This window comes from Buteo buteo, chromosome 17 (assembly GCF_964188355.1).
Source record: "Buteo buteo chromosome 17, bButBut1.hap1.1, whole genome shotgun sequence".
Lineage (NCBI taxonomy): Eukaryota > Metazoa > Chordata > Aves > Accipitriformes > Accipitridae > Buteo > Buteo buteo.
This window is the reverse complement of record NC_134187.1, coordinates 21,899,447-21,921,634: the sequence shown is the minus strand read 5'-3', so window position 1 is coordinate 21,921,634 and position 22,188 is coordinate 21,899,447. Positions and strand designations below refer to the sequence as shown.

The 22,188-nt window shown below is 39.2% G+C and overlaps 2 protein-coding genes across 4 annotated transcripts in view; one reads left to right on the top strand and one right to left on the bottom strand.

Moving 5' to 3' along the window:
• The window catches only part of SH3YL1 (SH3 and SYLF domain containing 1), a 52,810-nt gene extending 51,981 nt beyond the window's left edge, over window positions 1-829 (bottom strand). For both annotated transcript variants that reach the window (XM_075049221.1, XM_075049222.1), the window contains exon 1: window positions 579-829. In XM_075049221.1, coding sequence (XP_074905322.1) covers window position 579 — 1 coding nt within the window. In that variant the 5' untranslated portion in view covers window positions 580-829. The remainder of the gene's footprint in view (window positions 1-578) is intronic.
• A 98-nt stretch (window positions 830-927) lies between these two features.
• On the top strand, window positions 928-21,742 carry ACP1 (acid phosphatase 1). Of its 2 annotated transcripts, none has more exons than XM_075049223.1 (6): window positions 928-1,056; window positions 10,549-10,622; window positions 10,733-10,846; window positions 15,446-15,507; window positions 17,818-17,923; window positions 18,843-21,742. In XM_075049223.1, exons 1-6 carry the CDS (start codon window positions 1,014-1,016, stop codon window positions 18,918-18,920), a joined length of 477 nt encoding a protein of 158 aa, XP_074905324.1. In that variant the 5' UTR covers window positions 928-1,013; the 3' UTR covers window positions 18,921-21,742. The 2 variants fall into 2 exon arrangements, with proteins under 2 accessions (XP_074905324.1, XP_074905325.1); XM_075049224.1 differs by lacking the exon at window positions 10,733-10,846 and adding an exon at window positions 10,902-11,015 and having other exon boundaries at window positions 936-1,056.
• The last annotated feature ends 446 nt before the right edge of the window (window positions 21,743-22,188 follow it).

The window sequence follows — 22,188 nt, the reverse complement described above, 5'->3', positions numbered from 1 at the left end:
GGGCCGGCGGCCAGCGTTACAAAACCCAGCCAGGTACGCGGCACGTCCCAGCAGGTGAAGCCAGATTAAAAAAAAAAAAAAAAAAAATAGAAATAGTTAAGCTCTTCTGGAAGACTGCGTGTGCTTAACCTCACCAGCAGCCTGGTGAGGCCAACACCACATTCAACGCTTCCTAAGTTTCCCCTTGGAGGATGCACCACATGCTGCAACATCGGGCGAGAAGGGAAATTAATGGGGAAACCAAGCGTTGCTCGCAGTGTCAGAGCACGCTCGCTTAGTTCTCGGGGACAGCCTGACCGGCCCCGGGCGCCAGACCCACGGGGCAGCAGCGGCCCGCCCGGGGCTGACGGGCCTCGCAGCGCCCCGCGCCCTCCTGGGGGGGCTTCGGCACCGACGGGGGAGCCGGACGGCTCCCCCCGCGCTCCACGCCATGCCCGGACAGCCGTCCGCCCACCCGGGAGGAGAAGGAGGAGAAGGAGGCGGCGGCGGGCAGGACCGAGCGGGCCGCCGCCTCAGCGGGGAGGACCCGGCGGTTCCCCCGCTCAGGAGCCCACCTGCCCTCCCGCGGGGATACTCACTCCTGCCCGGGCCGGGGCACCCCCGCTTCGCCTCGCCTCGCCTCGCCTCGCTTCGCTTCGCTTCGCCTCGCCTCGCCTCGCTTCTCCTCACGGCTGCCGCCGCCGCCTCACTGGGCCGCGCCGGGGCGGCCCCGCCGAGCCGCGCACCTGCCGCAGGTGAGGCGGGCGGGGCCGAGGCGGCCACCAACCGCCTGCCCGCCCGCCTGCCCGCCGCCCCCGCGCACGCGTGCGGCGCCGCGCCGTCCCGTCCGTCCGTGTCCCCCCCAGCGCAAACACTTGTGCTTGGCAAAGTTTCACAGTTCGCCCCTTTTTTTCTCAAGTCAGGCAAAAACCGCAGCCGGCTGTAACGGCCGGTGCCGTAAAGCGAGGCGCAGGCGGCGCGACAGGCGGGAAGGTCCCCTTCCCGCGTGCCTGGCCGGCCGGCCCCGAGCGAAGATGGCGGCGGGGGAGGTGAAGTCGGTGCTCTTCGTGTGCCTGGGTGAGCGGGGCCGGGGGAGAGGCGGGTCCTCCTCCCGCCGCTCTTCGGTCAGGGGTGTCGGGAGGGCGGCGAGGCGAGGGCCGCTGCTGGGGGAGCGGTCCCGCCCGGCGGGGTTGCGGGTGGGCCCGTCCCGGCCGCCGCAGGCGTCCCGGCCGAGGAGGGCTCTGTGGATGTCTGCCTTCCCGGGTGGCCGAGAGGGGAGGCGGGAGGCGGCCTCCCTCTCCTTATCGCTTGCCTTTGTGGTGGCTCGGGGCAACCAGCGGGCAATAACACGTGAAATCCAGCATGGGTAGAGGTGAAGGCTGTGTGCGGGACAGGCAGCCGCGCATAAACCAGCGTGGCCGCTGGGTCCAGGACCGCTGCTCCAGAGCGGTGGCTGTGAGTAGCCTTCCGAAACGGGCTGCTCGGGGCTTAGCTTCTCGACCAGCGGGGAGGGAATGGAGAATCCCCCCCGCCCCCCGCCAGTCTCCCCGGAGGCACGGCGGCAGCCCGACCTCCGGGAGGCGGGTTTCGGTTCACGTTGAAAAGGGAGGGAAAACGGTGACAAGCGTGACTGAAGTTAACGGAGCAGCCTCTGTAAGAAGAGGGAAAATATGTTAGGCCTTGAAGTAAGAAAAAGAACTTGGTGGAAGGTGGAGATGGTGTTGGTCTATGAAATCAAGGCTATCATGAAAAGGCCGTGACCTTTTTGAAGGGCTACCTAAATGAAGGGCTAGGAAACAATTTTTATTTTATTTTTTAAAAGGTATTCTATGTGCTTAAGTTGTGCATTTCATGTCGTGAGAACTCATGGAAACCAGAAGTGTAAATGAGATCAGAAAGAGTTTGGATGCTTTCCTGAAGCTTAGGACAATTGATTACTGATAAGCAAGATGATCTTCTGCATCTTCACAACCAACAAATTGCTAACCTGACTACATGGATTACAGGGCTGTGGCCCGTTTTGTACATGCTTTCTCTAAGCATCTGCTTCTGATCCCTTTGGGGGATAACAAGCTAGATGGCTCTTTTCTCTGATCTAGGAGGGCTTTTAACATTATCTGCTTCCTAGCCCTTATAATCTTACCTATGTGCTGCGAGTTGATCCCTGCCAATCCTTGGCATTTTGCCAGTTTGGTTACAAAAGCATTGATTAATGTGGGGGTTTTTTGCTATCTGCTTTTCTGTTGTAATAGGAGAAATGCAAATTAATTGAATAGGAAAACAAGAGCTTAATTTTGTGAAATATGTTCTGATGTTTACCTTACAGTAAAATCAGCCCCTAATCATAATTTAGGGAAAACATCCTTCAGTAAGGGATTATCAGTTGCCGTATGTTTGGGATCCAGTGGCCTAGACAAATGTTTTTGTATTAAAACATCTAATTAATATTGTCGTGGTTTAACCCCAGCCAGCAACTAAGCACCACGCAGCCGCTCACTCGCTCCCCCCCATCCAGTGGGATGGGGGAGAAAATCGGGAAAAAGAAGTAAAACTACTGGGTTGAGATAAGAATGGTTGAATAGAACAGAAAAGAAGAAACTAATAATGATAACACTAATAAAATGACAACAGTAGTAGTAAAAGGATTGGAATGTACAAATGATGCGCAGGGCAATTGCTCACCACCCGCCGACCAACACTCAGCTAGTCCCCAAGTAGCGATTCCCTGTCCCCACTTCCCAGTTCCTATACTGGATGGGACGTCACATGGTATGGAGTACACCGTTGGCCCGTTTGGGTCAGGTGCCCTGGCTGTGTCCTGTGCCAACTTCTTGTGCCCCTCCAGCTTTCTTGCTGGCTCGGCATGAGAAGCTGAAAAATCCTTGACTATAGTCTAAACATTACTTAGGAACAACTGAAAACATCAGTGTTATCAACATTCTTCTCATAGTGAACTCAAAACATAGCACTGTACCAGCTACTAGGAAGACAGTTAACTCTATCCCAGCTGAAACCAGGACAAATATGCATCCTTCTTTCCAAACACTATGTTCTAAAGGCAGTAGTAATCTTCACAAAATGATTCATATGTATCTATGGGTGATAGGTAAGCCCGTGATGGTGATTTGCACTGTAACAAGTTCCTAATCCAGTTGAGTCTCTGAGGAACTGTTATTAGTAGATGACAATGTAATAATTTAGGTATGGAGTGAAATTACTAAGTTTGAGGAAAGGGTGAACAAGTTGGGACTGATGTTCAATGAGATGGATTTTTTTAAACAGATGTTGTAAATACCTTTTACATTTCCTTTTCTGTGTTACTGGGTTATAAAAAAATAACCATAATGGTATGTTGCGTGTGACATAAAATCTAATTGACATGACAAGCACTTCTTTTTTTCAGTCAGATATGTACTCTTCTCAGTTAAGTTTTGAAGGCAGCTTGTTTCTTCTTCCTGCTTTTCTTGCTTAATTTTATTAGTCTTGAAGAGTGATGCTTATGCCTTAATAGATTTTTGTTCCTAAATTTTATTAGAAATAATACCTATGGTTATTGCTGAAAAGAGCACTAAACATATTTCTAGAACTGCATTTATCTGTAGTATTCTGTGCTGGTTAATAAAGCACATTAGTTCTGAAGTTTGCCGCTTTCAGTGAGAGCTGATCACTGAAAGTACAAGCCTTCATGAAAAAGATTTCTTTCTACATTATTTTGAAAGAAACCTATTACTGAAATATCTGTTGACTGTGTTCTTTGTTTGTAATGAGATAAGAAGATACTCATTACACAACAAAATCAATCTAGTTAATGTGCATAACTACATTAATGATAAGGGTTCCTCATCACTGAAAAGTAAATGAAGCACCCAGCAACATATGTAATTACAGTATATGAAAAGGCACTGGGCAAGAATTTTTTTTCATTTAAGGCAAAGAAACAATTAAAACTGGAGGTGAACCAAAATGCAGTTTGCTCTTTTTACACCTACGTAGTTCATCTAATTAATGGCTGAGCTCCAGAAATGAGCTTAATATGATACTGTGTTACATAAGTCAGCCTCTTTCTTTCTGATGACTTGTTCACTGTAAGATAACAAGCTGCATGGGCATCTTAGACTAGGCATTGGCTTACTGATCTCCATGTGTGGAGGAACAGTTGTAAGACAGGTGAACAATAAGCAAAGTGGTTTTGGCTGGGTCCTCAGAAAATTGAAGCTTGCTGTGAAGCACTGACTATGAGTATTGCCATCAGAGATTTAGACTGCATAAAATAATTTCTAAAATGACAATTAATTATTGGGTATGAGGAAATTAGTTTACGGAGAGACTTGAGTTTCCTAGTTCAGTTGTCACAATCCATTATATGCATTTAGATATAGCCAAATACAAGGTTTCATGGGGCAAAATGCCATTTATAGCAGCAGAATCGGAAAGCAATAGGTTGGATAAGGCATTGAAGAAGTCATGGAAAACTTCTGTAATGAGGGTTCTTAGCAAGATGACAAAAAGAAATAATGCCATTTTTTGGATAAAGAAGAGAATGTTAGATAAATGTAAGGAAAGTACCTTTATTCTGTGCAGCATTGGTAAGCTAGCTGTAAGACTACAATGCCTTATTTAATCTGTTTCAGAATGATGCAGAAGTACTAGAGAGTTGAAAGCATGGTTGTAAAAGCAAAAATAAAAAAATTTGGAAAATAAGATTATAAGATCTACGCTTAAAAAGTGTTAAGAGATCTTGAGCAAAAATTGAGTTCTGCTTAGAAATATATACACACACATATGCTAATATTCGATTTCTGAGAGAAATCTCACTGTGTGTTGGTAGTGGAGGGATGTATGGAAGTTAGATGATATCATTTAGGTAGCTATATACTTAGGTTTTTCAGATAAAGAGTGTAAGTATTCAATGAAATTGACTGTGAAGTGAAAGGCCAGGGAATCTGGACTAAAATCAGAGCCTTGAATGGTTCCTTACAAAGCTACCTGAATGCTGAGAGTGACAAGATAGACTTAACTGGAAAGATCTAGGACTCATGATGAAGTTCAGACAGGAATCTGGGTAAGGAGTGGAATAAAGTGAGTAGTGAGTTTTAAACACTCACTTATGAAGGGGACCTGATGGATGATCCTGTATTGGGTTTGTGTGGCAAGGTTTTGGTAGTGGGAGGGTTACAGGGGTGGCTTCTGTGAGAAGCTGCTAGAAGCTTCCCCCATATGTGATGGAGCCAATGCCAGCTGGCCAAGGCTGAGCCCATCAGTGATGGTGGTAGTGATTCTGGGAGAACAGATTTAAGAAGATGAAAAAAGTTGCACAACAGCAACTGGGAGAGAGGAGTGAGAATATGTGAGAGAAATAACCCTGCAGACCCCCAGGACATTGAAGAAGGAAGGGGAGGAGATGCTCCATGCGCCGGAGCAGAGATTCCCCTGCAGCCCGTGGGGAAGACCATGGTGAGGCAGGCTGTCCCCCTGCAGCCCAGGGAGGTCCATGGGGGAGCAGATCTCCACCTGCAGCCCGGGGAGGACCCCACACCGGAGCAGGGGGATGCCCGAAGGAGGCTGTGACCCCGCGGGAAGCCCGCACTGGAGCAGGCTCCTGGCAGGACCTGTGGCCCCGTGGAGAGAGGAGCCCACACTGGAGCAGGTTTGCTGGCAGGACTTGTGACCCTGCAGGGGACCCATGCTGGAGCAGTTCATGAAGAACTGCAGCCCGTGGGAAGGACTCCACACTGGAGCAGGGGAAGAGTGTGATGAGTCCTGCCCCTGAGGAGGAAGAAGCGGTAGAGACAGCGTGTGATGAACTGACCATAACTCCTATTCCCCCTCCCCCTGTGCCACTGGAGGGGGGGGTAGGTAGAGAATCCGCAAGTGAAGCTGTGCCTGGGAAGAAGGGAGGGGTGGGGGGAAGGTGTTTTAAGATTTGGTTTTATTTCTTATTACCCTACTCTGGTTTGATTGGCAATAAATTAAGTTAATTTTCCCCAAGTTTAGTCTATTTTGCCCATGATGGTAATTGGTTGAGTGATCTCTCCCTGTCCTTATCTCGACCCACGAGCCCTTTGTTATATTTTCTCTCCCCTGTCCAGTTGAGGAGGGGGAGTGATAGAACAGCTTTGGTGGGCACCTGGCATCTAGCCAGGGTCAACCTACCACATTCTGTTACAAGCAGACAGAAAAACAAAGGAAGAAGATAAAAGCATTTATCTGCATTTAGGGAAGGTCTGAAAGAGTGAGAGAGCTGAATAAGGAACAATGAAGATACAAAAATGATTGAGAGAATAGATGATTAGATCGGTATTACCTAGAGATGCGTTATGGACCTGAGCATGAAATGGATTCAAGTTGTCTTTCCTGTCAGTAGAAGCAATGCTTCCATTTCTGTATGGGAATGGGTGAAAGATTAATGCAGAGACTGGAGTAAGAACTGAAAAACTTAAGCATTGGCTTGGATAACCGTCACTGGAGTCCTTGTTTATAGAAAATGAGTGAGAAAACATGATTCCATAAAAGTGATCAGCAGATGGTTCCTGTACTGATTCTGTGATTGAAATTTAAGTCTCTTAACCTTGAATCATCATATTTGGAGATGTTTGTAGGATTTATTTCGATGGATGGACTGTGTCTGGGTACCTTGGGTACTAGTTTTTTATGATTGAAAATGTTACTACAACTTTAAGAGCTTGAAATTTAAAAAAGAAGGGAGAAGATGGAGATTCAGAGAACTTTAGTACTGTTATCTTCTACATAAAAAGAGCATGATTAGATCAGTCAGAAATACAACAGAGGAGGATAGGTAGCAAATATAAGGTGTTGGTAACATTTAAGGAAAATATGGTTCAAGTCCAAGGAGGAAGGTAATCTCCCTATTAATCTTTTTGTGAGATATTCCCCAATTGTGGCTGTCAATCCATAACTTAGGAAATACTGTGCATCTGTTAGGGACCTCAACAAAGCCTGGAAAGACAGATGTGGGATGTAAAACTGGATATGAAATGGATAGAAAATATCATGGGAAAGGGACAATGACTGGAAAACAAGGATGGAAGTTTGCATATGTCAGTGAGATGAGATCAGGCTTTACATTAACGATGAGATGAATGATAACAGTTGCAAGGAGTAGCATGGGTAAACAGAGTTGGTTAGGATGAAAATAATATTGCAGAGTATGTGGAGAAAAGAGTTTCTATTAAGTCAGTTCTGGGATTCTGTTCATAGTCCCCAAGAATAGATTTGAATGGTGATTGCAGTTCTGTAATACCGTTAATACCTCCGGTAATATCTGGAATGTGTCATCATGGAAGACATTAATTTTTAAGTCAGAGCAACACAGAAAGAGAGGGAATGGACAAATTAGAAGTGGGGGATTATGATCGCAAATTTGATACTCGTGAAGGAGTCAAATGTGATTGTAGAAGTTATCTCAGGTTATTTTCAAAAGAGCTAAGTAAGTATATCAGACTTTTTTTTTTTCTTTTATAAAACAAGTTGGTGAAATCTTTTCCTGCAGTGTGGTCTGTGGTTTTATTTGTCAGTATTCAAGAAAAATAAATTCAAATTAGAACAAGTGCAGAGCTGGCTTAACTGGAGTGATTAGATAAGGGTCAGTTCATTTCATGAGCAGACTGAGAGCTTGGTTTGTTTAGTTTAGCACAGCTATGCTTGACAAGGGTTCTGTATCTGTTGAAGGAAAGAAAGGTTTTTAAGATAGAGAGTGATGTTAACCAAGATCAGATGAGCATAGACTTCCAAGAATAAAGTGAGAACTGGAAGGTTTCAAGCTGCCACAGGAAATGAGTATCTGAAATAGCCTTTTAAGATAGATGATGCTTTTTAAAAGAGAGCTGGATGTGTTTTTAAGAGAAGTGATGCTGTATATGCCTGCAGTATCAAAGGATTGGGCTCACTGATTATGAAGGTTTTTTTCTGTCTTATGCTGTATGTTATCATGTTCCCTCTGTTTCCTATTAAAATTACATTGTTTATTGCCCAACTGGCTTACTCAATTAAAGAAGTGAGATTTATTTTTTTAATTTATTAGCATATTCTTTAACATTTTTATAATTAATAAGCCCTAACCTGTTTTCTCACTTACTTAATAAATAAAACCAACTTTTTCATGCTATATTTTTCTTCCAAGACCAATTTAGTTTCTCTGCTTGGAATAAACTAGTTCAAACAAAGGAAATGTATGCTTTCTCCTGGGAGAAGATCTACTGCTATCAAAATTCACTTAATGTTTCAGCAACATGAATTTCTCAATGGTTAGCCACGTCCTTTAGCAATTTGATGTTCTCTCAAACTTTGACAGCAAATTTGTATTACTTCAGTGGTTCACTTCCCACTTTGTTGTTGTGGGTTTTTTTTATAGTTGGTATGATTGACAGGAAGTTACTAAATGCCCAGATCATAGTAGCTTCTTTCTCTTTAGCAGTGAAGTATCTACCTTGATATTTTGTTTGAAAATATAGGCATGAAAATGAGGCTAAGTGCTTGATCTGAAAATTTCTTTTTGCTGCTGGAAACTTAGCTTTGTTCATGGGCATTTCATTTTTTTTTTTCTGTTTGAGATTTGGAAATAATTTAATCAGTAGTAGAAGAGTGATTTATTTAAAGGTATAGAAATGAGTGTTGCCATTTGTGATATTTTATACTTATCTGTTCAAAAGTCAGAGATAGCAAAGTCATACATTCTCTTTGATGGAAAGTGAAGATTTGTTTGTATGATTTATTGTGCATCTGGGTGACACATCAAATATTGTGAATATCCATCTAGTTACTCAGAATTTCTGAAAGATGAAAAGGTAGAAAGAATTAAAATAATAGCTGAATAGACTTTTTATTGTTGTTGAGACATTTCATTCTTTTTCAAAGAATATGTATTTTTGCCTGTAAGTTTGAGAGGTCTACCTTAAATGGTTAACTTAGTTACATCTTCAGCAGTGGAGCATAAATGCTGTAGATCCATTATTTCTAGTTTTTAACAGGGCACTATTTCATTGTTGAAATAGGTTCTTATTGAAAATAAGGTCAGATCAAGTGGCTAGAGCAATTGGAGGCCACTGGAAGGGAAGACAGATTACATATTTATATAATTAAGTACCTTAACTGTTGGCTGATTGGCAGCACTTCAGCTTTGCATTCAGTTATGTTTTGTTCCTAATCCTCCATATTTTGGACCCCCCCAAAAAAAAAAATGGCAAATTTATTTTCCTGAGGTGTTTTTAGAGCTTGTGTAATTGATTTCTCTTGAGGGGGCTGGAATTGGTATCTGGAAGCTGCTCTTGAGGAGGGCTCAGTTTGACCTGCAGTGACTTCACTTCAGTGATCAGGAGCTTTTCTACTACAGGTTGTTCAGCCATTTCACTACATGGATTCCACAGTGGTGGTGGCTGTGTTTTGGAATTGTCCAAAAGTTTTTGTTAACAAATAGGTAGTAGTGTAACTACTGCAGGCAAATATTCATGATTCTCCAGTAAAGCGTTAGTTGAAATTTGCCGGTGTGTAGGAAGATTTGAAGATAAAGATGATTTGCTGCCATATAAATTCTGTATTTTGCCTCTTTTTTGTGATGATGGATTCTTTGTGGAGGGGAAGAAAAGAGCAATCTGCTTACACAATATTCCTCCTATTTATTTTAACAAGTTATATTTTCATATAATGATATGCATTTCAAGAGACTGATGGATAGTATAGAATCATAGAATGATTTGGGTGGGAAAGGACCTTCAAAGACCATCTAGTCCAACCCCCCTGCCATGGGCAGGGACACCTTCCACTAGCCCAGGTTGCTCAAATCCCCATCCAGCCTGGCCTTGAACACTGCCAGGGATGGGGCATCCACAACATCTCTCGGCAACCTGTTCCAGTGCCTTACCACCCTCGTTGTAACAAAATTTCTTCCTATGTCCAATATAAATGTAACCTCTTTCAGTTTAAAACCGTTGTCCCTTGTCCTGTCACTACAGCCCCCTTTATATATAGAACAGCCACAATAAGATCTCCCCAGTCCTTCTCTTCTCCATGCTGCGCAACTCCAATTCTCAGTCAGAGGTGTTCCAGCCCTCTGACCATATTTGTGGCCCTCCTATGGACCCACTCTAACAGGTCCACGTCTTTCTTGTGCTGGGGACCCCAGGGCTGGATGCAGTACTCCGGGTGGGCTCTCACCTGAGCGGAGCAGAGGGGCAGAATCACCTCCCTTGACCTGCTGGTCACGCGTCTTTTGATGCAGCCCAAGATACAGTTGGTTTTCTGGACTGCAAGTGCACGCTGCCAGCTCATATCCAATTTTTCACCCACCGATATACCCAAGTCCTCCTATGCAGGGCTGCTCTCAATCTCTTCATCCCCCAGCCTGTATTGATACTGGAGATTGCCTCAACCCAGGTGCAGGACTCTGGGTTTCCACCTTTGCAGAATCTCTTGGGTTATAATAACATAAGCAGTCCGCGTTCTACCTAGAGTAAATAAAAATCTTTAATCTGGTCTGTGCTGACAAATCCACACAATTACTGATTTTTTGTTTTAAATAATCTGAAGTTTCACTTTAATCTCCTGTTTCTATAGGAAACATTTGTCGCTCTCCAATAGCTGAAGCAGTTTTTAGAAAACTTGTAACTGATGAAAAAGTTGAAAATAAGGTAAGCTATTTATTTCTGTTCCTGCCTAAGAAATAACTGTCTCATAGCCAGTTAGTAGAAATATAAGCAGTGAGAAAGGAAACATAAAAATATAAATTTTTTTTCTGTAGTGGAGGATAGACAGTGCAGCGACATCTGCCTATGAAATAGGAAGCCCTCCTGACTATCGAGGACAGACTTGCATGAAGAAGCATGGCATTACCATGAATCATATTGCGAGGCAGGTACTGTATTTTAATTTCCTTTAAATGTGTGTATGTATTTGTTTTGTTGTTACAGTGGATGACAGACAGTGCTGCTGTTTCAGACTGGAACGTGGGGCGCTCCCCAGATGCAAGGGCTTTAAGCTGTCTAAGAAATCATGGCATTGAGACAGCACACAAAGCACGGCAGGTAGAAGAGAGTATATTTTTCTTTCGTATTCATACCCATGCTTTGTTTAGCCCTAACCACTACAGTCACAGAAGTCGTTTGACTAATGCATGTTAAGCATCAAGTAATAAATATCATGTGCAGTTTTTCAAAGGACTCCAAAGTGGCCTAACTCTTCTAGTTGAGGTCAGTGAGTTTCTTGTTACTGAGCTTCATTGGAAGCATTGGAGCAGTTTCTGCATTATAGAAGAATCCTACTTTCAAATGTTTAGTATTTTGGGCAGTTTTCTGAAACATTTTTTTAATGCTTTTTTAAAATGGACTTACTCTAGTAATCTGTGATGCTTCTTTCAGCAAGGAATTGTATTTTTATTTAGCAGGTCCAAAAAGAAGTAGAATACCTGTTCATCCATCACAAAAAGCTTCTACTCTTGCATGAAGATCTTTTAAAAAAATTTAGAGTGCTAAATTAGAATGAAAGCACTCAAACCCAAGATTAGTAGCACAGTTACTTCAAAGGAAAATGTACCCTTGAAACATTCTTAAGTCAAAGACAGGTTTGTCACTTTGTGAAATCCTCTAAGTTTTACCAAAACTCATCTCAGCTTTCATTAACAAAAGAACGTGTATTTCCATCCTGCATTCCAGAGAGATCGGAAATAAATGTGTCTGCATCTATTAAAATCATTCAGACACTCAAATAGATGCACATAACTTACTTCAGTTAGCTATTCTCTGGACATAAGATATTCCTTTAGGGCTTGACCTTTACTTAGCTTGAGTTTATGCTACTAGTTCTTGTACTGACAAAAAGATCAGGTAGTCTTGTTACTATCTTCCATTTCTGTTCCCTTCAGAATTTTACTAGACCTTGCTGAGGTCATATTTACTTTCTTCACTTTCAAAGACTACATGTTTAGTTTTTTAACTTTTTAAAATAAATTTCCTCAATTAGTCAATTGCCCTCTGCCGACCTCTCCTGATGCTAATCTCCATTATATAATAAAACAAACAGGATTGAGCACAACATTGGTTTAGATTTTTCAGTGTTTTACTATTAAAATAATTACTAGAAAAGGTCTATTGTGATCTTTTCCTGTTACAAGTTCTGGATTTACTATTCATCAGTGCTTACAAACAGCATTATTTATCATTGTACAATCTAAATGGTACTGAAACTAATCAGTCAGTGTTTCAGTCGCAGTAGTGTAACATGTTGGTATTCTTAAAAGATAAGCCTTGGAAACTTGAGAACTGTTCTTGGGTATTTACTGGAGTGGTTTATGAGCAGCTAAACTAAAGCAAAGCATCCAAAACCAGTTGTTCCTCTGCCCTGAAACAAATCTATATAGCCTTCTTTGGCAGAGGGAGAATGAAAACACTTTAATGAAGACATTTGCTAATACATTCTGACAAATTAAGGGATGTTTAAAGCAGAAGAGCCTAAAATGTTACATATACAGGGAGAGAAAATTAACAAGAATGAGACAATAAAATGGAAGACTAACAGGATGAAAATTTGTCTAAAACATCCTGGTACAAGCAGTTTCTTTTATAAAGAAAATTTTCAAATCCTAGAACTACAGGTAACTGTTCATTTTACACTGGATGTTAACTATGTAACTCCAGTTTTTTTCAGACTTTGTCAAATGTTCTCTGCTGATTCTCTAAACTGTGGACCTGATAGGGTCTCGTAGTACTTCTGGAAAGAGACTGTACAGTGTAGAATAAGACTTTTCAGAGTAGTCACATTAGTACAAGTAGAAGTGTATTTGTTTCACTATTAGAGACAAACTCAAGGATAGAATTTTGTGTGTGACTTGTTTCAGAACAGATTAAGGAGGATTTAATACAGAAGCTGCAGAAATAGAGAGAAGGGATTTATCTTCTGTTGCCTTCAAAATGCTGTCATAAGATGACTACCTCATGCAATTATCCTCTTCGCTCCTGTGGAAAACTGTTACCCACCCAGTGAAAGGCACTTTCTTTCATGTAATTTTGTGCATAATTATGATAATCATGGATTGTACCTTTTTTTATTCAAAACTGATATAAATGCTACAAGAATGATTTATGTAAGAGAGAATGTTAAATTGGTTACATCCTACCATTGTATACAGTGATCGTTTAAGTGAATTTTAAGTGAAAACTGAAGTATAAAAATAAGTGTATATCTTTATATATAAAATAAAGAGTTTGTTAACATTTTAGTTGATGGTAGGTTGCTGTATGTTTATGCACCTGCAGAAATTCTCTAAGCTCTTAGTCTTCATGCATAAAACAGATAGGTATTAATCAGTTTCACTTTTATTCATGCTGAGGCCAAAATTGATTTCTGTATGACTCATACCGTGCATTTGTCTTAAATGCGAAATTGAGATTAGAGGAAGGCTGTATTAAAACACTGTTTCACAACTGAATAAATTTGAGGACTACTGCCTGTCTTTGGTTTTTAGACACAGAAAAGGAGATTTCCCTTCTGTAAACAAAGGGAAATGTTTAACAAATAAATTTGAGTGATCATGTGTTTCTCCATTGATGGTCTTTAATAATGGTTATATGCTATTTTTTTAATGTAAAGTTATTGTTGTCTGTGTAGTTCCATCCAAAGGCAACTTCTTGAGCTCTCCGCTACTCTTCTCAAAATGTACATAAATTTTTATGTCCTCAATTTCTTCCCCCCAAATACTAGTTTTCATAGTTTTGAGGAATATCTTCAGTTCACTAGAGTTTGCTCAATTAAGCTTTTTCTATCTGATATTACAGTAGGGCTTAAGACCACAAGCTTCTGGTTCATAGGGTAATAACTGTCAAGTTGTCAAGTATACAGAGAGTGTGGGAAGTGTGGCAGGTGTGTTTTTCCTTTTCACTAGTTTTTATTCTTACATATGTCTGCACTACAAAGAAATCTATGCCCACGTATTTTCACAGGGGCCAGTGTTTAGCTGTGTAGAGCAGTCAGAAGCAGCTTGTAGAGGTACTGCTTAGAGTTGCCAGGAAAACAGAGCTATTTCCACTGCAAAAATATTTTTGTAGGTCAAAGGCACTGCATGAATACAGCAAATATTTTTACAGTGAAAATAAACAAGTCTGCATTAGTTTTCACCATTAACCCTTTCTTTTCAAATGCTCCCCCCCACATATCTCACCCCTTCAGTTCTCCTTATGTGGAATATTTCATTTATGACTTTAGTCTGGTGATAATTTCTGTAGGTCTTTTCTTACTCCCTGTTACAGGAGCTTAATCAGTATCTATTTGCTGTTTGAACAAAAATAAGTGGTTTTTTTGCCATCTAAACCTGTTTTTTTTTAAAATGTGTAAATAATTTTTACAATTTAAAACTCTGACTTAGAGGATAATGTATTTTGCCTTTTTGTCCGTTCACTTGCTTACTCACTTCTTTAGCTCATCCTTCCAAGAGTCGCCTGCCAGAAAAACCTGTACTGAACAAACTTTGCAAGTTTCTTGGTTGTGATACTACATATAGGACTATGCATGAAATGCAGTCTTAATGTGAACTCATCATAGATTTTATCCCCTTTATTCATCCTCATTATGGACACTTGGTTCAGATATCTTATACTAGCATCCTGTGCGTTGTGGGCATGGTCTGGGAAGATTTTACCTGAAGCCAAGTCTTAAATGTAAACTAAAATATAATTATACTTGTAAAAATCTGCAGCCATCCTTATTCCCATACAGATAGCATTAGTACTTAAGATAGTGGTTTATCTGCAATGTTTGCCTACCTGACTCTGAACTCAGATCTCTGAATGTAGTTTATGTTCATGTTTAGGAGTCAGTAAGCTACAGGAAAGAGAAAGAACAGATGGTATGATGGTAGAAAGATGTACAATAGATCCCAGGTTTTTTCACATCATACCATAAATTTTCTGAACTTACATGGCCTAAAAGACTGTGAATGCATTTGTCTTTAAGAGATTGTAACTCATAACATCATACTTCAGCTTTGAATTTCACTTGGTATCTTTTGCTGTGTAGTGACAAATTTCTAGCTTGGAAGTATTGCAACTGATTCCAGGGTACATGCATTTTTGTTTTCCTATCAAGAAAGTAATTTGTCTACATTTTTATTGCCTGGTTTCCATGACGGGAAACCTGCTTTAGTTTTAGTAATTGGAAAGCATTAGAAATGTCACTTGTAATGATGTTCTAAGTTAATGCATGAGATATTAAAAAAAAAAATTATTGGTAAAATAGCTAACTTGGGTTTTTTTGTGGAAAACTTGCAGAAATGGATAAATAATTATAGCAGAGTATATTTAAAATGCTTTAAGTTATTGTAAAAGTTGACGAAGGTACATGGTTTTATTCTTTCCACCTGCATCTCTTTAAAGTTTGTGGTTCTGATGTATTAAAAAATACTTTTTTCCCCCTTTTTATAAATCAAACACAGTTTGTAGGCTAAAGCACATATTTTTAATTCTAGGTTACTAAAGATGATTTCCAGACCTTTGATTATATACTTTGTATGGATGAGAGCAATCTAAGGTAATGTATGAAGAAATGGAACAAATTCATATGGATTACTTGTAGTGATGTCTCTTAAGTCACTTTGAAGACAGATGTCACGTTTTACTGCTTGGCTTGTCTTGGGTTGTTTTGTTTTGTGGGTTGTTTTTTTGTGTGTGTGTGTGTGAATGATATCATAATAGATAGATTCTTCACTTCTACTAAGTTTAATGAGCTAGAACTGAAGAGTTTATTTCTGTGATACATGCCACTCAAGGATTAAGGACATGGAAATTTAGTATGCTTTGTGCTATAGATCTGCAGCTGATGCCTGTATAGTTAAGAATGAGGACATACTGTGTTGATCGAAACAATCTGTTTTTCTAATTGCATGGGATCTAAAAGACACTGTAGAAACTTGGAAGGGATTAAATATGGTGTGGGGTTTTTTCTTTTTCAATAGAAATAGAGTGATCTCTGAAATAAGTAATGTTGTTAGCTGGCACAAATCTTGTTTGTTACTGTTAGCATTGTTCTACTTAAGTGCGTCTTTGAGACAATTCATGCTTTAGAAAGATTTGGTGAAGTAGCTGCCTAGTGTGAAAATTTGGGTATCATTAGCAAAATTTCTACTTAATTACATACATCTTGATGATTGGGGTTAAGGGGCTGAGCTTTAATAAACTGCAAGTATCAAAGTGCTTGTAAAGACTATTACTTGTAAAGGTATTTAAAAAAAAAAAACAAAACCAAAACACCACAACCAACAACAAACCAAAACCCGAGTAAAATCCTATTAGTAGCACGTAAAGACTTTTAGAAGCAGTACCACTTAACTGATATAATTTTGTTGAATTTTCTAGAATAAGTTGCATGACCTCTCTTACACAGCCTGCATGAATGAAGGGTATATAACACTTGGCTTGATTGCAGTGCATCAGGCAAAGACGTGACTAGACTTACTTCTATTTTCACTTGAATTCTTAAATGGAAACTTACTTCTGTATTAACAATTTATATGATATGAGCTGCAGAGCAGAAGAAACGTCACGACTACAGTAGGGATGTTGCTACTGCTACACTTAAGTTTCACCTTAAACTTGCACCCAGATCAACCATTTTCCCTGGGAACGCCTATTTGTAGAACTAGGAGGACAAGCTGATTCCAGGTATTGATGGAGTGCCTGTCATATCAGAAAAGGAAGATTTGGGACATCTCTTTTCCTTAGTACCAGAGCAGCCTGGCCCTCTCCTGTTCATTAAGCGGTATGCCAAAAGCCTCGAAGAAAATGATTAGATTTTTTTTTAATAATAAAAGGCTAGAGAATTTATTGAAAATCAGTAAATTCAAGGAGTAACTTCTTAGTTGATAGAGGGGTCCTGATATTTGTTCAAGGAAAAACAATATTGTGGCCTCACTGCTATTTCTAAACTGTCTGAAATTAATTTCATAACCAGAATTAACTGATAATTAGAATTTAAGTTCTTAAAACTGATTATGCTTATGACTAAGTATTTATAGGGGTTTTTGCCTTTTTTTTTTAATGCTGGGTAAGTAAAATGATTTGGTATGAAGATGTGTAATATTAAAAGAATTGAATATGTTCTGGCTGTTCAGCATTGTGAAAATCACAGTACTGAGCTGCTTTTAATCTGAAGATGATGCAAGGTACATTTTAACTGCATTTGGGATAATGGACGGCCATTTGTAAGTAGATGGAGAAAATACCATCTCAAAACCAGTATGTTTTATCAATGGGAGGCCATGTAGAAGAAAGAGGATATGACAACTGATGAAATGTTATAGTATGTCAAAGGGAAGACAGATCTTGCTCACCAATTTACCATTTTCTGTTAACTGAATGTAGCAGGGCTTCAAATGAGTTAGAGCAGCATTGAAAGAATTTGCAGCATACCAATTTAAAACACCAGGTTTGGACAGATGGGAGAAGCTTACTCATACTTCTGGCAAAATATCTAGATAATTTTCATTATTTTTGTTCAGTACAAGCTAAAGGTGGATATTTAAAGTAGTAATGATTGATTTGAGAAAGAATTTGATGAACTTACTGTTAAAAAGTTCTGTTAAGCCTTAGCCAAGTGCCTGACATCTTGTTTATGCTCTGAATTAAGTTTATGTATATGTCCTCCATGCTCAGTTAAAAAAAAAAACAACATACAACAAGAAACAAATGAAAATAAGCAGCACCATAGAGAGTACATAGAATTGACTGAGTCCAGATGCATATTGTTTTCCTGTGTTCTCTAGAAACAGTCATGAGCATCTCATGCTGATGCCAAAAATGTTCTGAAGAAAAACTTAGGGGAAAATTTTATTCTCTTTTACAGAGATCTGAAAAGGAAAAGCAATCAAGTTAAAGACTGCAAGGCCAAAATTGAACTACTTGGAGCTTATGATCCACAGAAACAACTTATCATTGAAGATCCATACTATGTATGTATGTAAGAAATTCTTTGGGTGGCTTGATTAAAAGTTGAGTATGTCTAGTATATAAACTTTCCAGATCCCACAGTTGACATGTGACATATAATCTGTTATACAAAGCCAAGTGTAAACATATTTTTTTTAATGACTTAACAAAACAATATAAATTATTGGGACAGGAAAAGAAAACATGTCTTTATGCTTATAATAGTTATTTAAATTTAAATAATGCAGTGCACCTATATTTTCAATACTGGGTGAAGCCCTGGTTGGTCAGCCTCCTTGCAAAGAGGATGTAATCAGGAAAGATAGAGACAAAGACATGGACTGAGATGGTCAAAGAAGTTCAGTAATACCAGCCAAGAGCAACCAATTAGATAAAGATTCTTCACTTTAGGAAAGATAAGTGGATGAAGATGCAGTAGTGTTCTATAAAATTTTGATATCATGGGAAAAGGTGAATAAGGAATTTCTGTTCATTATCTAAGAAGTAGAGAATATCAAATGGTATTAGTGGGAAGCGGGCTCAAAAGAAAAAGAGGTTGTAGGGGTTTTTTTCTCCACACAGTGCTTCATTAAACTGTGAAACTCAGCATGACAGGTTACTGTGAATGTAAAGAAAAAAATAAATGGCTTATAAGGGCTCAAAAAGTGAAGGGAAGAAATATGTGAAGGAAAGTTCATCCAGGACTGTTGAGTACAAAGTCACAATGTTTGGCTTTCAAAGTTCCTGAGCTGCAAGTAGTTCAAATCAGGGACAAATATGCAAAAACTATCACCAAGTATTTGTACTGTTCTTATTCTTCTGCTTCTTACTGTCTAATGTCAGTTATTTGCCATTTCTGACAGTGGGAAACTAGTTTGCAAAAATTTTTTGTTTGAGCCAGTATTGCTATTCTTATGTTCTTTTTCCTTTGTTCTTTTCTAGGGGAATGAAAAGGACTTTGAAACTGTTTACGAGCAATGTGTTAGATGCTGTAAAGCATTTTTGGAGAAGTCTCATTAATGCTTCATCATTTTATTTCTAAAAGAAAATAATTAGCTTCTCCTGAAATATGTAAAGTTTACTTGATTGATGTATTTAAATTGTAAAATTACGTCTCAGTAGGTTCAAAACTTTTTCAGTTTAATTCTACGTTTTAGCTTTTCTGTCATCTAATTAAAAAATATAGCAAAGTTTTAATTTGATTAGATGATCAACCATTTTGTCACACATCAGTGTAATAATGAAGTATATCACTCAGAATAAATTTATCTGTAAACTCTTCCAGTGCTTTCTCACAAGCACTGCAAAAGTAACATCTTGCTTCTTCATGTGCTGTACTAACTAAACTGAGGTCTTCTTACTGTGCCCTTTAGTGAGTTCATTTAAATCAACTTTCAGTGGGAGTCTGCGAGGTAATAGTTCATGTATGATAAGTTAGGCCTGTCATCCTAGTATCATTAGACAGCCTTTGGGCTGAAGCTGTTTCACACTGAGCCTACTAGACTAAAAAACTGCCTGCCCCGAGAGAGACATTGCTCGTAGCACTATTTCAAAGCTTAAGCAAGCAAAACCTCTGTGTGTGTCATCAGGATCCTGTGAAAATGTTTTTTTATATCAGTTTAAATGCTCAGTTATTCAAAGAAAAAATAATTTTTGTTCTATTACATTTTTATACTAATTAAGATGAACTCAGTTCAGAAATAGTGATTGATGTTAATAGGACTTCTTTGGCTAGTCTTCCTTTGGTCTTGTGGTCAATTCCTAGCACACTGATACAAGTACGTGTAACAGTATTTACTTTGAGGACAAAAAAGGTCATCTTAAAAGCCTAAATGTGAAATGTACATTTTGTATCTCATAGTAGTAAAATACTCAAATCAATGCAATATAGTCAATGAGAAATTTGCTATAATCCCAGTTCCTATGTGGGTGTCGGACAATATTTTCAGATTTACTCAGGAGAATGGATAGCCTGTCAACAGTGTTCTCTGAGAGTATAGTTCAACCTGAAGACAGTCCATCTGTAACATAATACAAAGTTAACAGAAGGCCAGTAAGTAGAAAGTTCTGCTCTTGGACAAAAATTGAATGCTTTGTAAAAATCCATGCCTCTTTGTCCGAACATCACCTTTCATTTCTGCCTTAGAAATGTAAACGTACTGAGATCAGTAATGTAACTGATATTCTTATTTTGAATAATACCAACATTGGTATGAATTAGCATTACCACATTATTTGTAAAACTGGATCTGTAAAACTTGCTTTCTCATTTATTTAGCCTTGTTTTTCCCTGTCTGCCTTCCAAACTAATAGAGTGGTCTCTGTATTTGTCACCTACTCTCCCTTCTGGGAGAGGGATGCATTTCAATAGAGGACCCTGTCATTCCTGGGAGGGAGGAATCCTGGTGTCACTCTGCGTGTGCTGCAGCCTGCACAATGGGGATTAAGTTTCCTGAGACTCTTGCTGTAGAACAGCTGTGTTTGTGTTAGTGAGGTTTCTGTTTTGTGCTAAAATTTCAGACATAAAACTTAAGAACCTACTTAGAAAAAGGCAAGGGGTAGATGGAACACTTAAATATAGAAATCGGGTTCTTTGTGCATTATTGCATTACCAATAGTTTTGATTTTTAAAGAACAAGCTAGGAATTTGCAAGTTAATAGCTGTTTTACTTCAGGGACAAAGAGTATCATATATAATATTTCAGGTCAGATCAAGCACTGACTCTGGAAAAAATTATTTTCCACTCATGAATGCTTTGACAAAATAAACGAGGGAAAATGATGGGCAGTTAGGGACGAACAATCTTAAATGTGGTTTTATGCACTAACCTCAGAAGTGGAAGTATTTAGGCATAATCTAATGTTACTCTCTGCCAGAATGACCATTTAAGATATTCCACTGGAAGTAAAATAACTCCGAAGATTGAGAACATGATGGTTGGTGCTTTCCCATTCATGGCTGAGTAGGAATTGAACCTATAGTTCCCTACATATTAAAGCTGAGATTTAAAAGTCTTAAATCTTTACCTTTGAGCTGCTGGGGTAACAGAAAAGGAGATAAAAGGGTATGGTTGTTTACCTTCACTAGGCTTAGGAATCTTCCTGTAAAGTGATACTAAGTCAAAACTATTTGTGTTAAATTCAGTTCAGATTTAAAAGTTTCAGCCTTGAGGAATATTTTCAGCAAGTAATCTATCGGCTAAATAATTCACTAGCTGTATTAGGAGGAAAAAGCTGATTGATTGATTGATTTGATTTTATCCTTAGTGGGTTTCTTTTGGAGGAAGAGAAGGAGAGCACCATGGTATTTTAGAAGAATTTGTAGAATACAAGAATACAGAAGAGGAATTGCTTTCAGGAAGGACAGTTGTACAGTACTGTTATTTGGGTTCCAACAGAAACAGTGAACATAAGATTAATACAGAAATTGTGGATTGTACAGATGACTAAGCTCTTACGGGTTTAAAATACCACTCATGAAAAATGTAATGTTGAATGAAAAAATACAGACCTGATTCCTCCTCCTTCCCCCTCTCCCCCCCCACGGCTTGTTTTAATTTAGGTAGTAAGCATATACCTAAGACTAAATAAAAAAAAATCTTCTATAGTATAGTTGTATCTTCTGTCAAAGCATGCTGACTTCTGCTAAATCTAGAGAAAACTTATATGGGATTAAATTATTAATATTCATTTATCAAGCCATTAAATAAATTATTTTTTTCCTTTTACAAGGAATTTTTCTGGAAAGTTTTTATTTAACCAGATTTCAGGTGTTCTACTACAAAAAGAAAGATTTATGCTAATTTAAACTCCCATGTTTAAATAAAATGCTGTGAAAATAATATGCTGTGATCTGATTTCAGCCAGTGGAATCACAGAGAAGCACAGAGTTCCATGCACACGTTTACTGCAGATAAGCAGCTAAGTGAATCCTGTAGCAGCAGATCCCTTTAACTACCAGATTTTCAGTATGCATGTATTACTTCCATTGAGAAACGAAACTTTAGCATTTAATGATCACTGAAAGCAAATAAAAAATATGTACTTCTCCCTTACTAAATACAGCCATGTTCTAGGATGGGATTTTGTATTTCTGCCATTTTTTTAATTTTTTTTCTTCTAAAGAGCTAGATGCTGATGGCTCTTAAGTGTATTTCAAGAATCCCAGCTCCTAGCTATTTCTCAGGGTATGGAGGGGTGTGTTTGGTTTTGTTTTTACACTTTGTGGTTTGAATTGAGGATAAAATGGAAGCTAAATGCCCATATTAAGATAAAAGTACCTGAGGTT

Excerpts from the sequence above, each read along its gene's own strand:
- ACP1 (XM_075049223.1), top strand. The coding sequence starts at position 1,014 with ATGGCGGCGGGGGAGGTGAAGTCGGTGCTCTTCGTGTGCCTGG. Across the intron at positions 10,623-10,732 it reads ATGAAAAAGTTGAAAATAAG|TGGAGGATAGACAGTGCAGC; the intron begins GTAAGCTATTTA and ends TTTTTTCTGTAG. Across the intron at positions 15,508-17,817 it reads ATGGATGAGAGCAATCTAAG|AGATCTGAAAAGGAAAAGCA; the intron begins GTAATGTATGAA and ends TCTCTTTTACAG.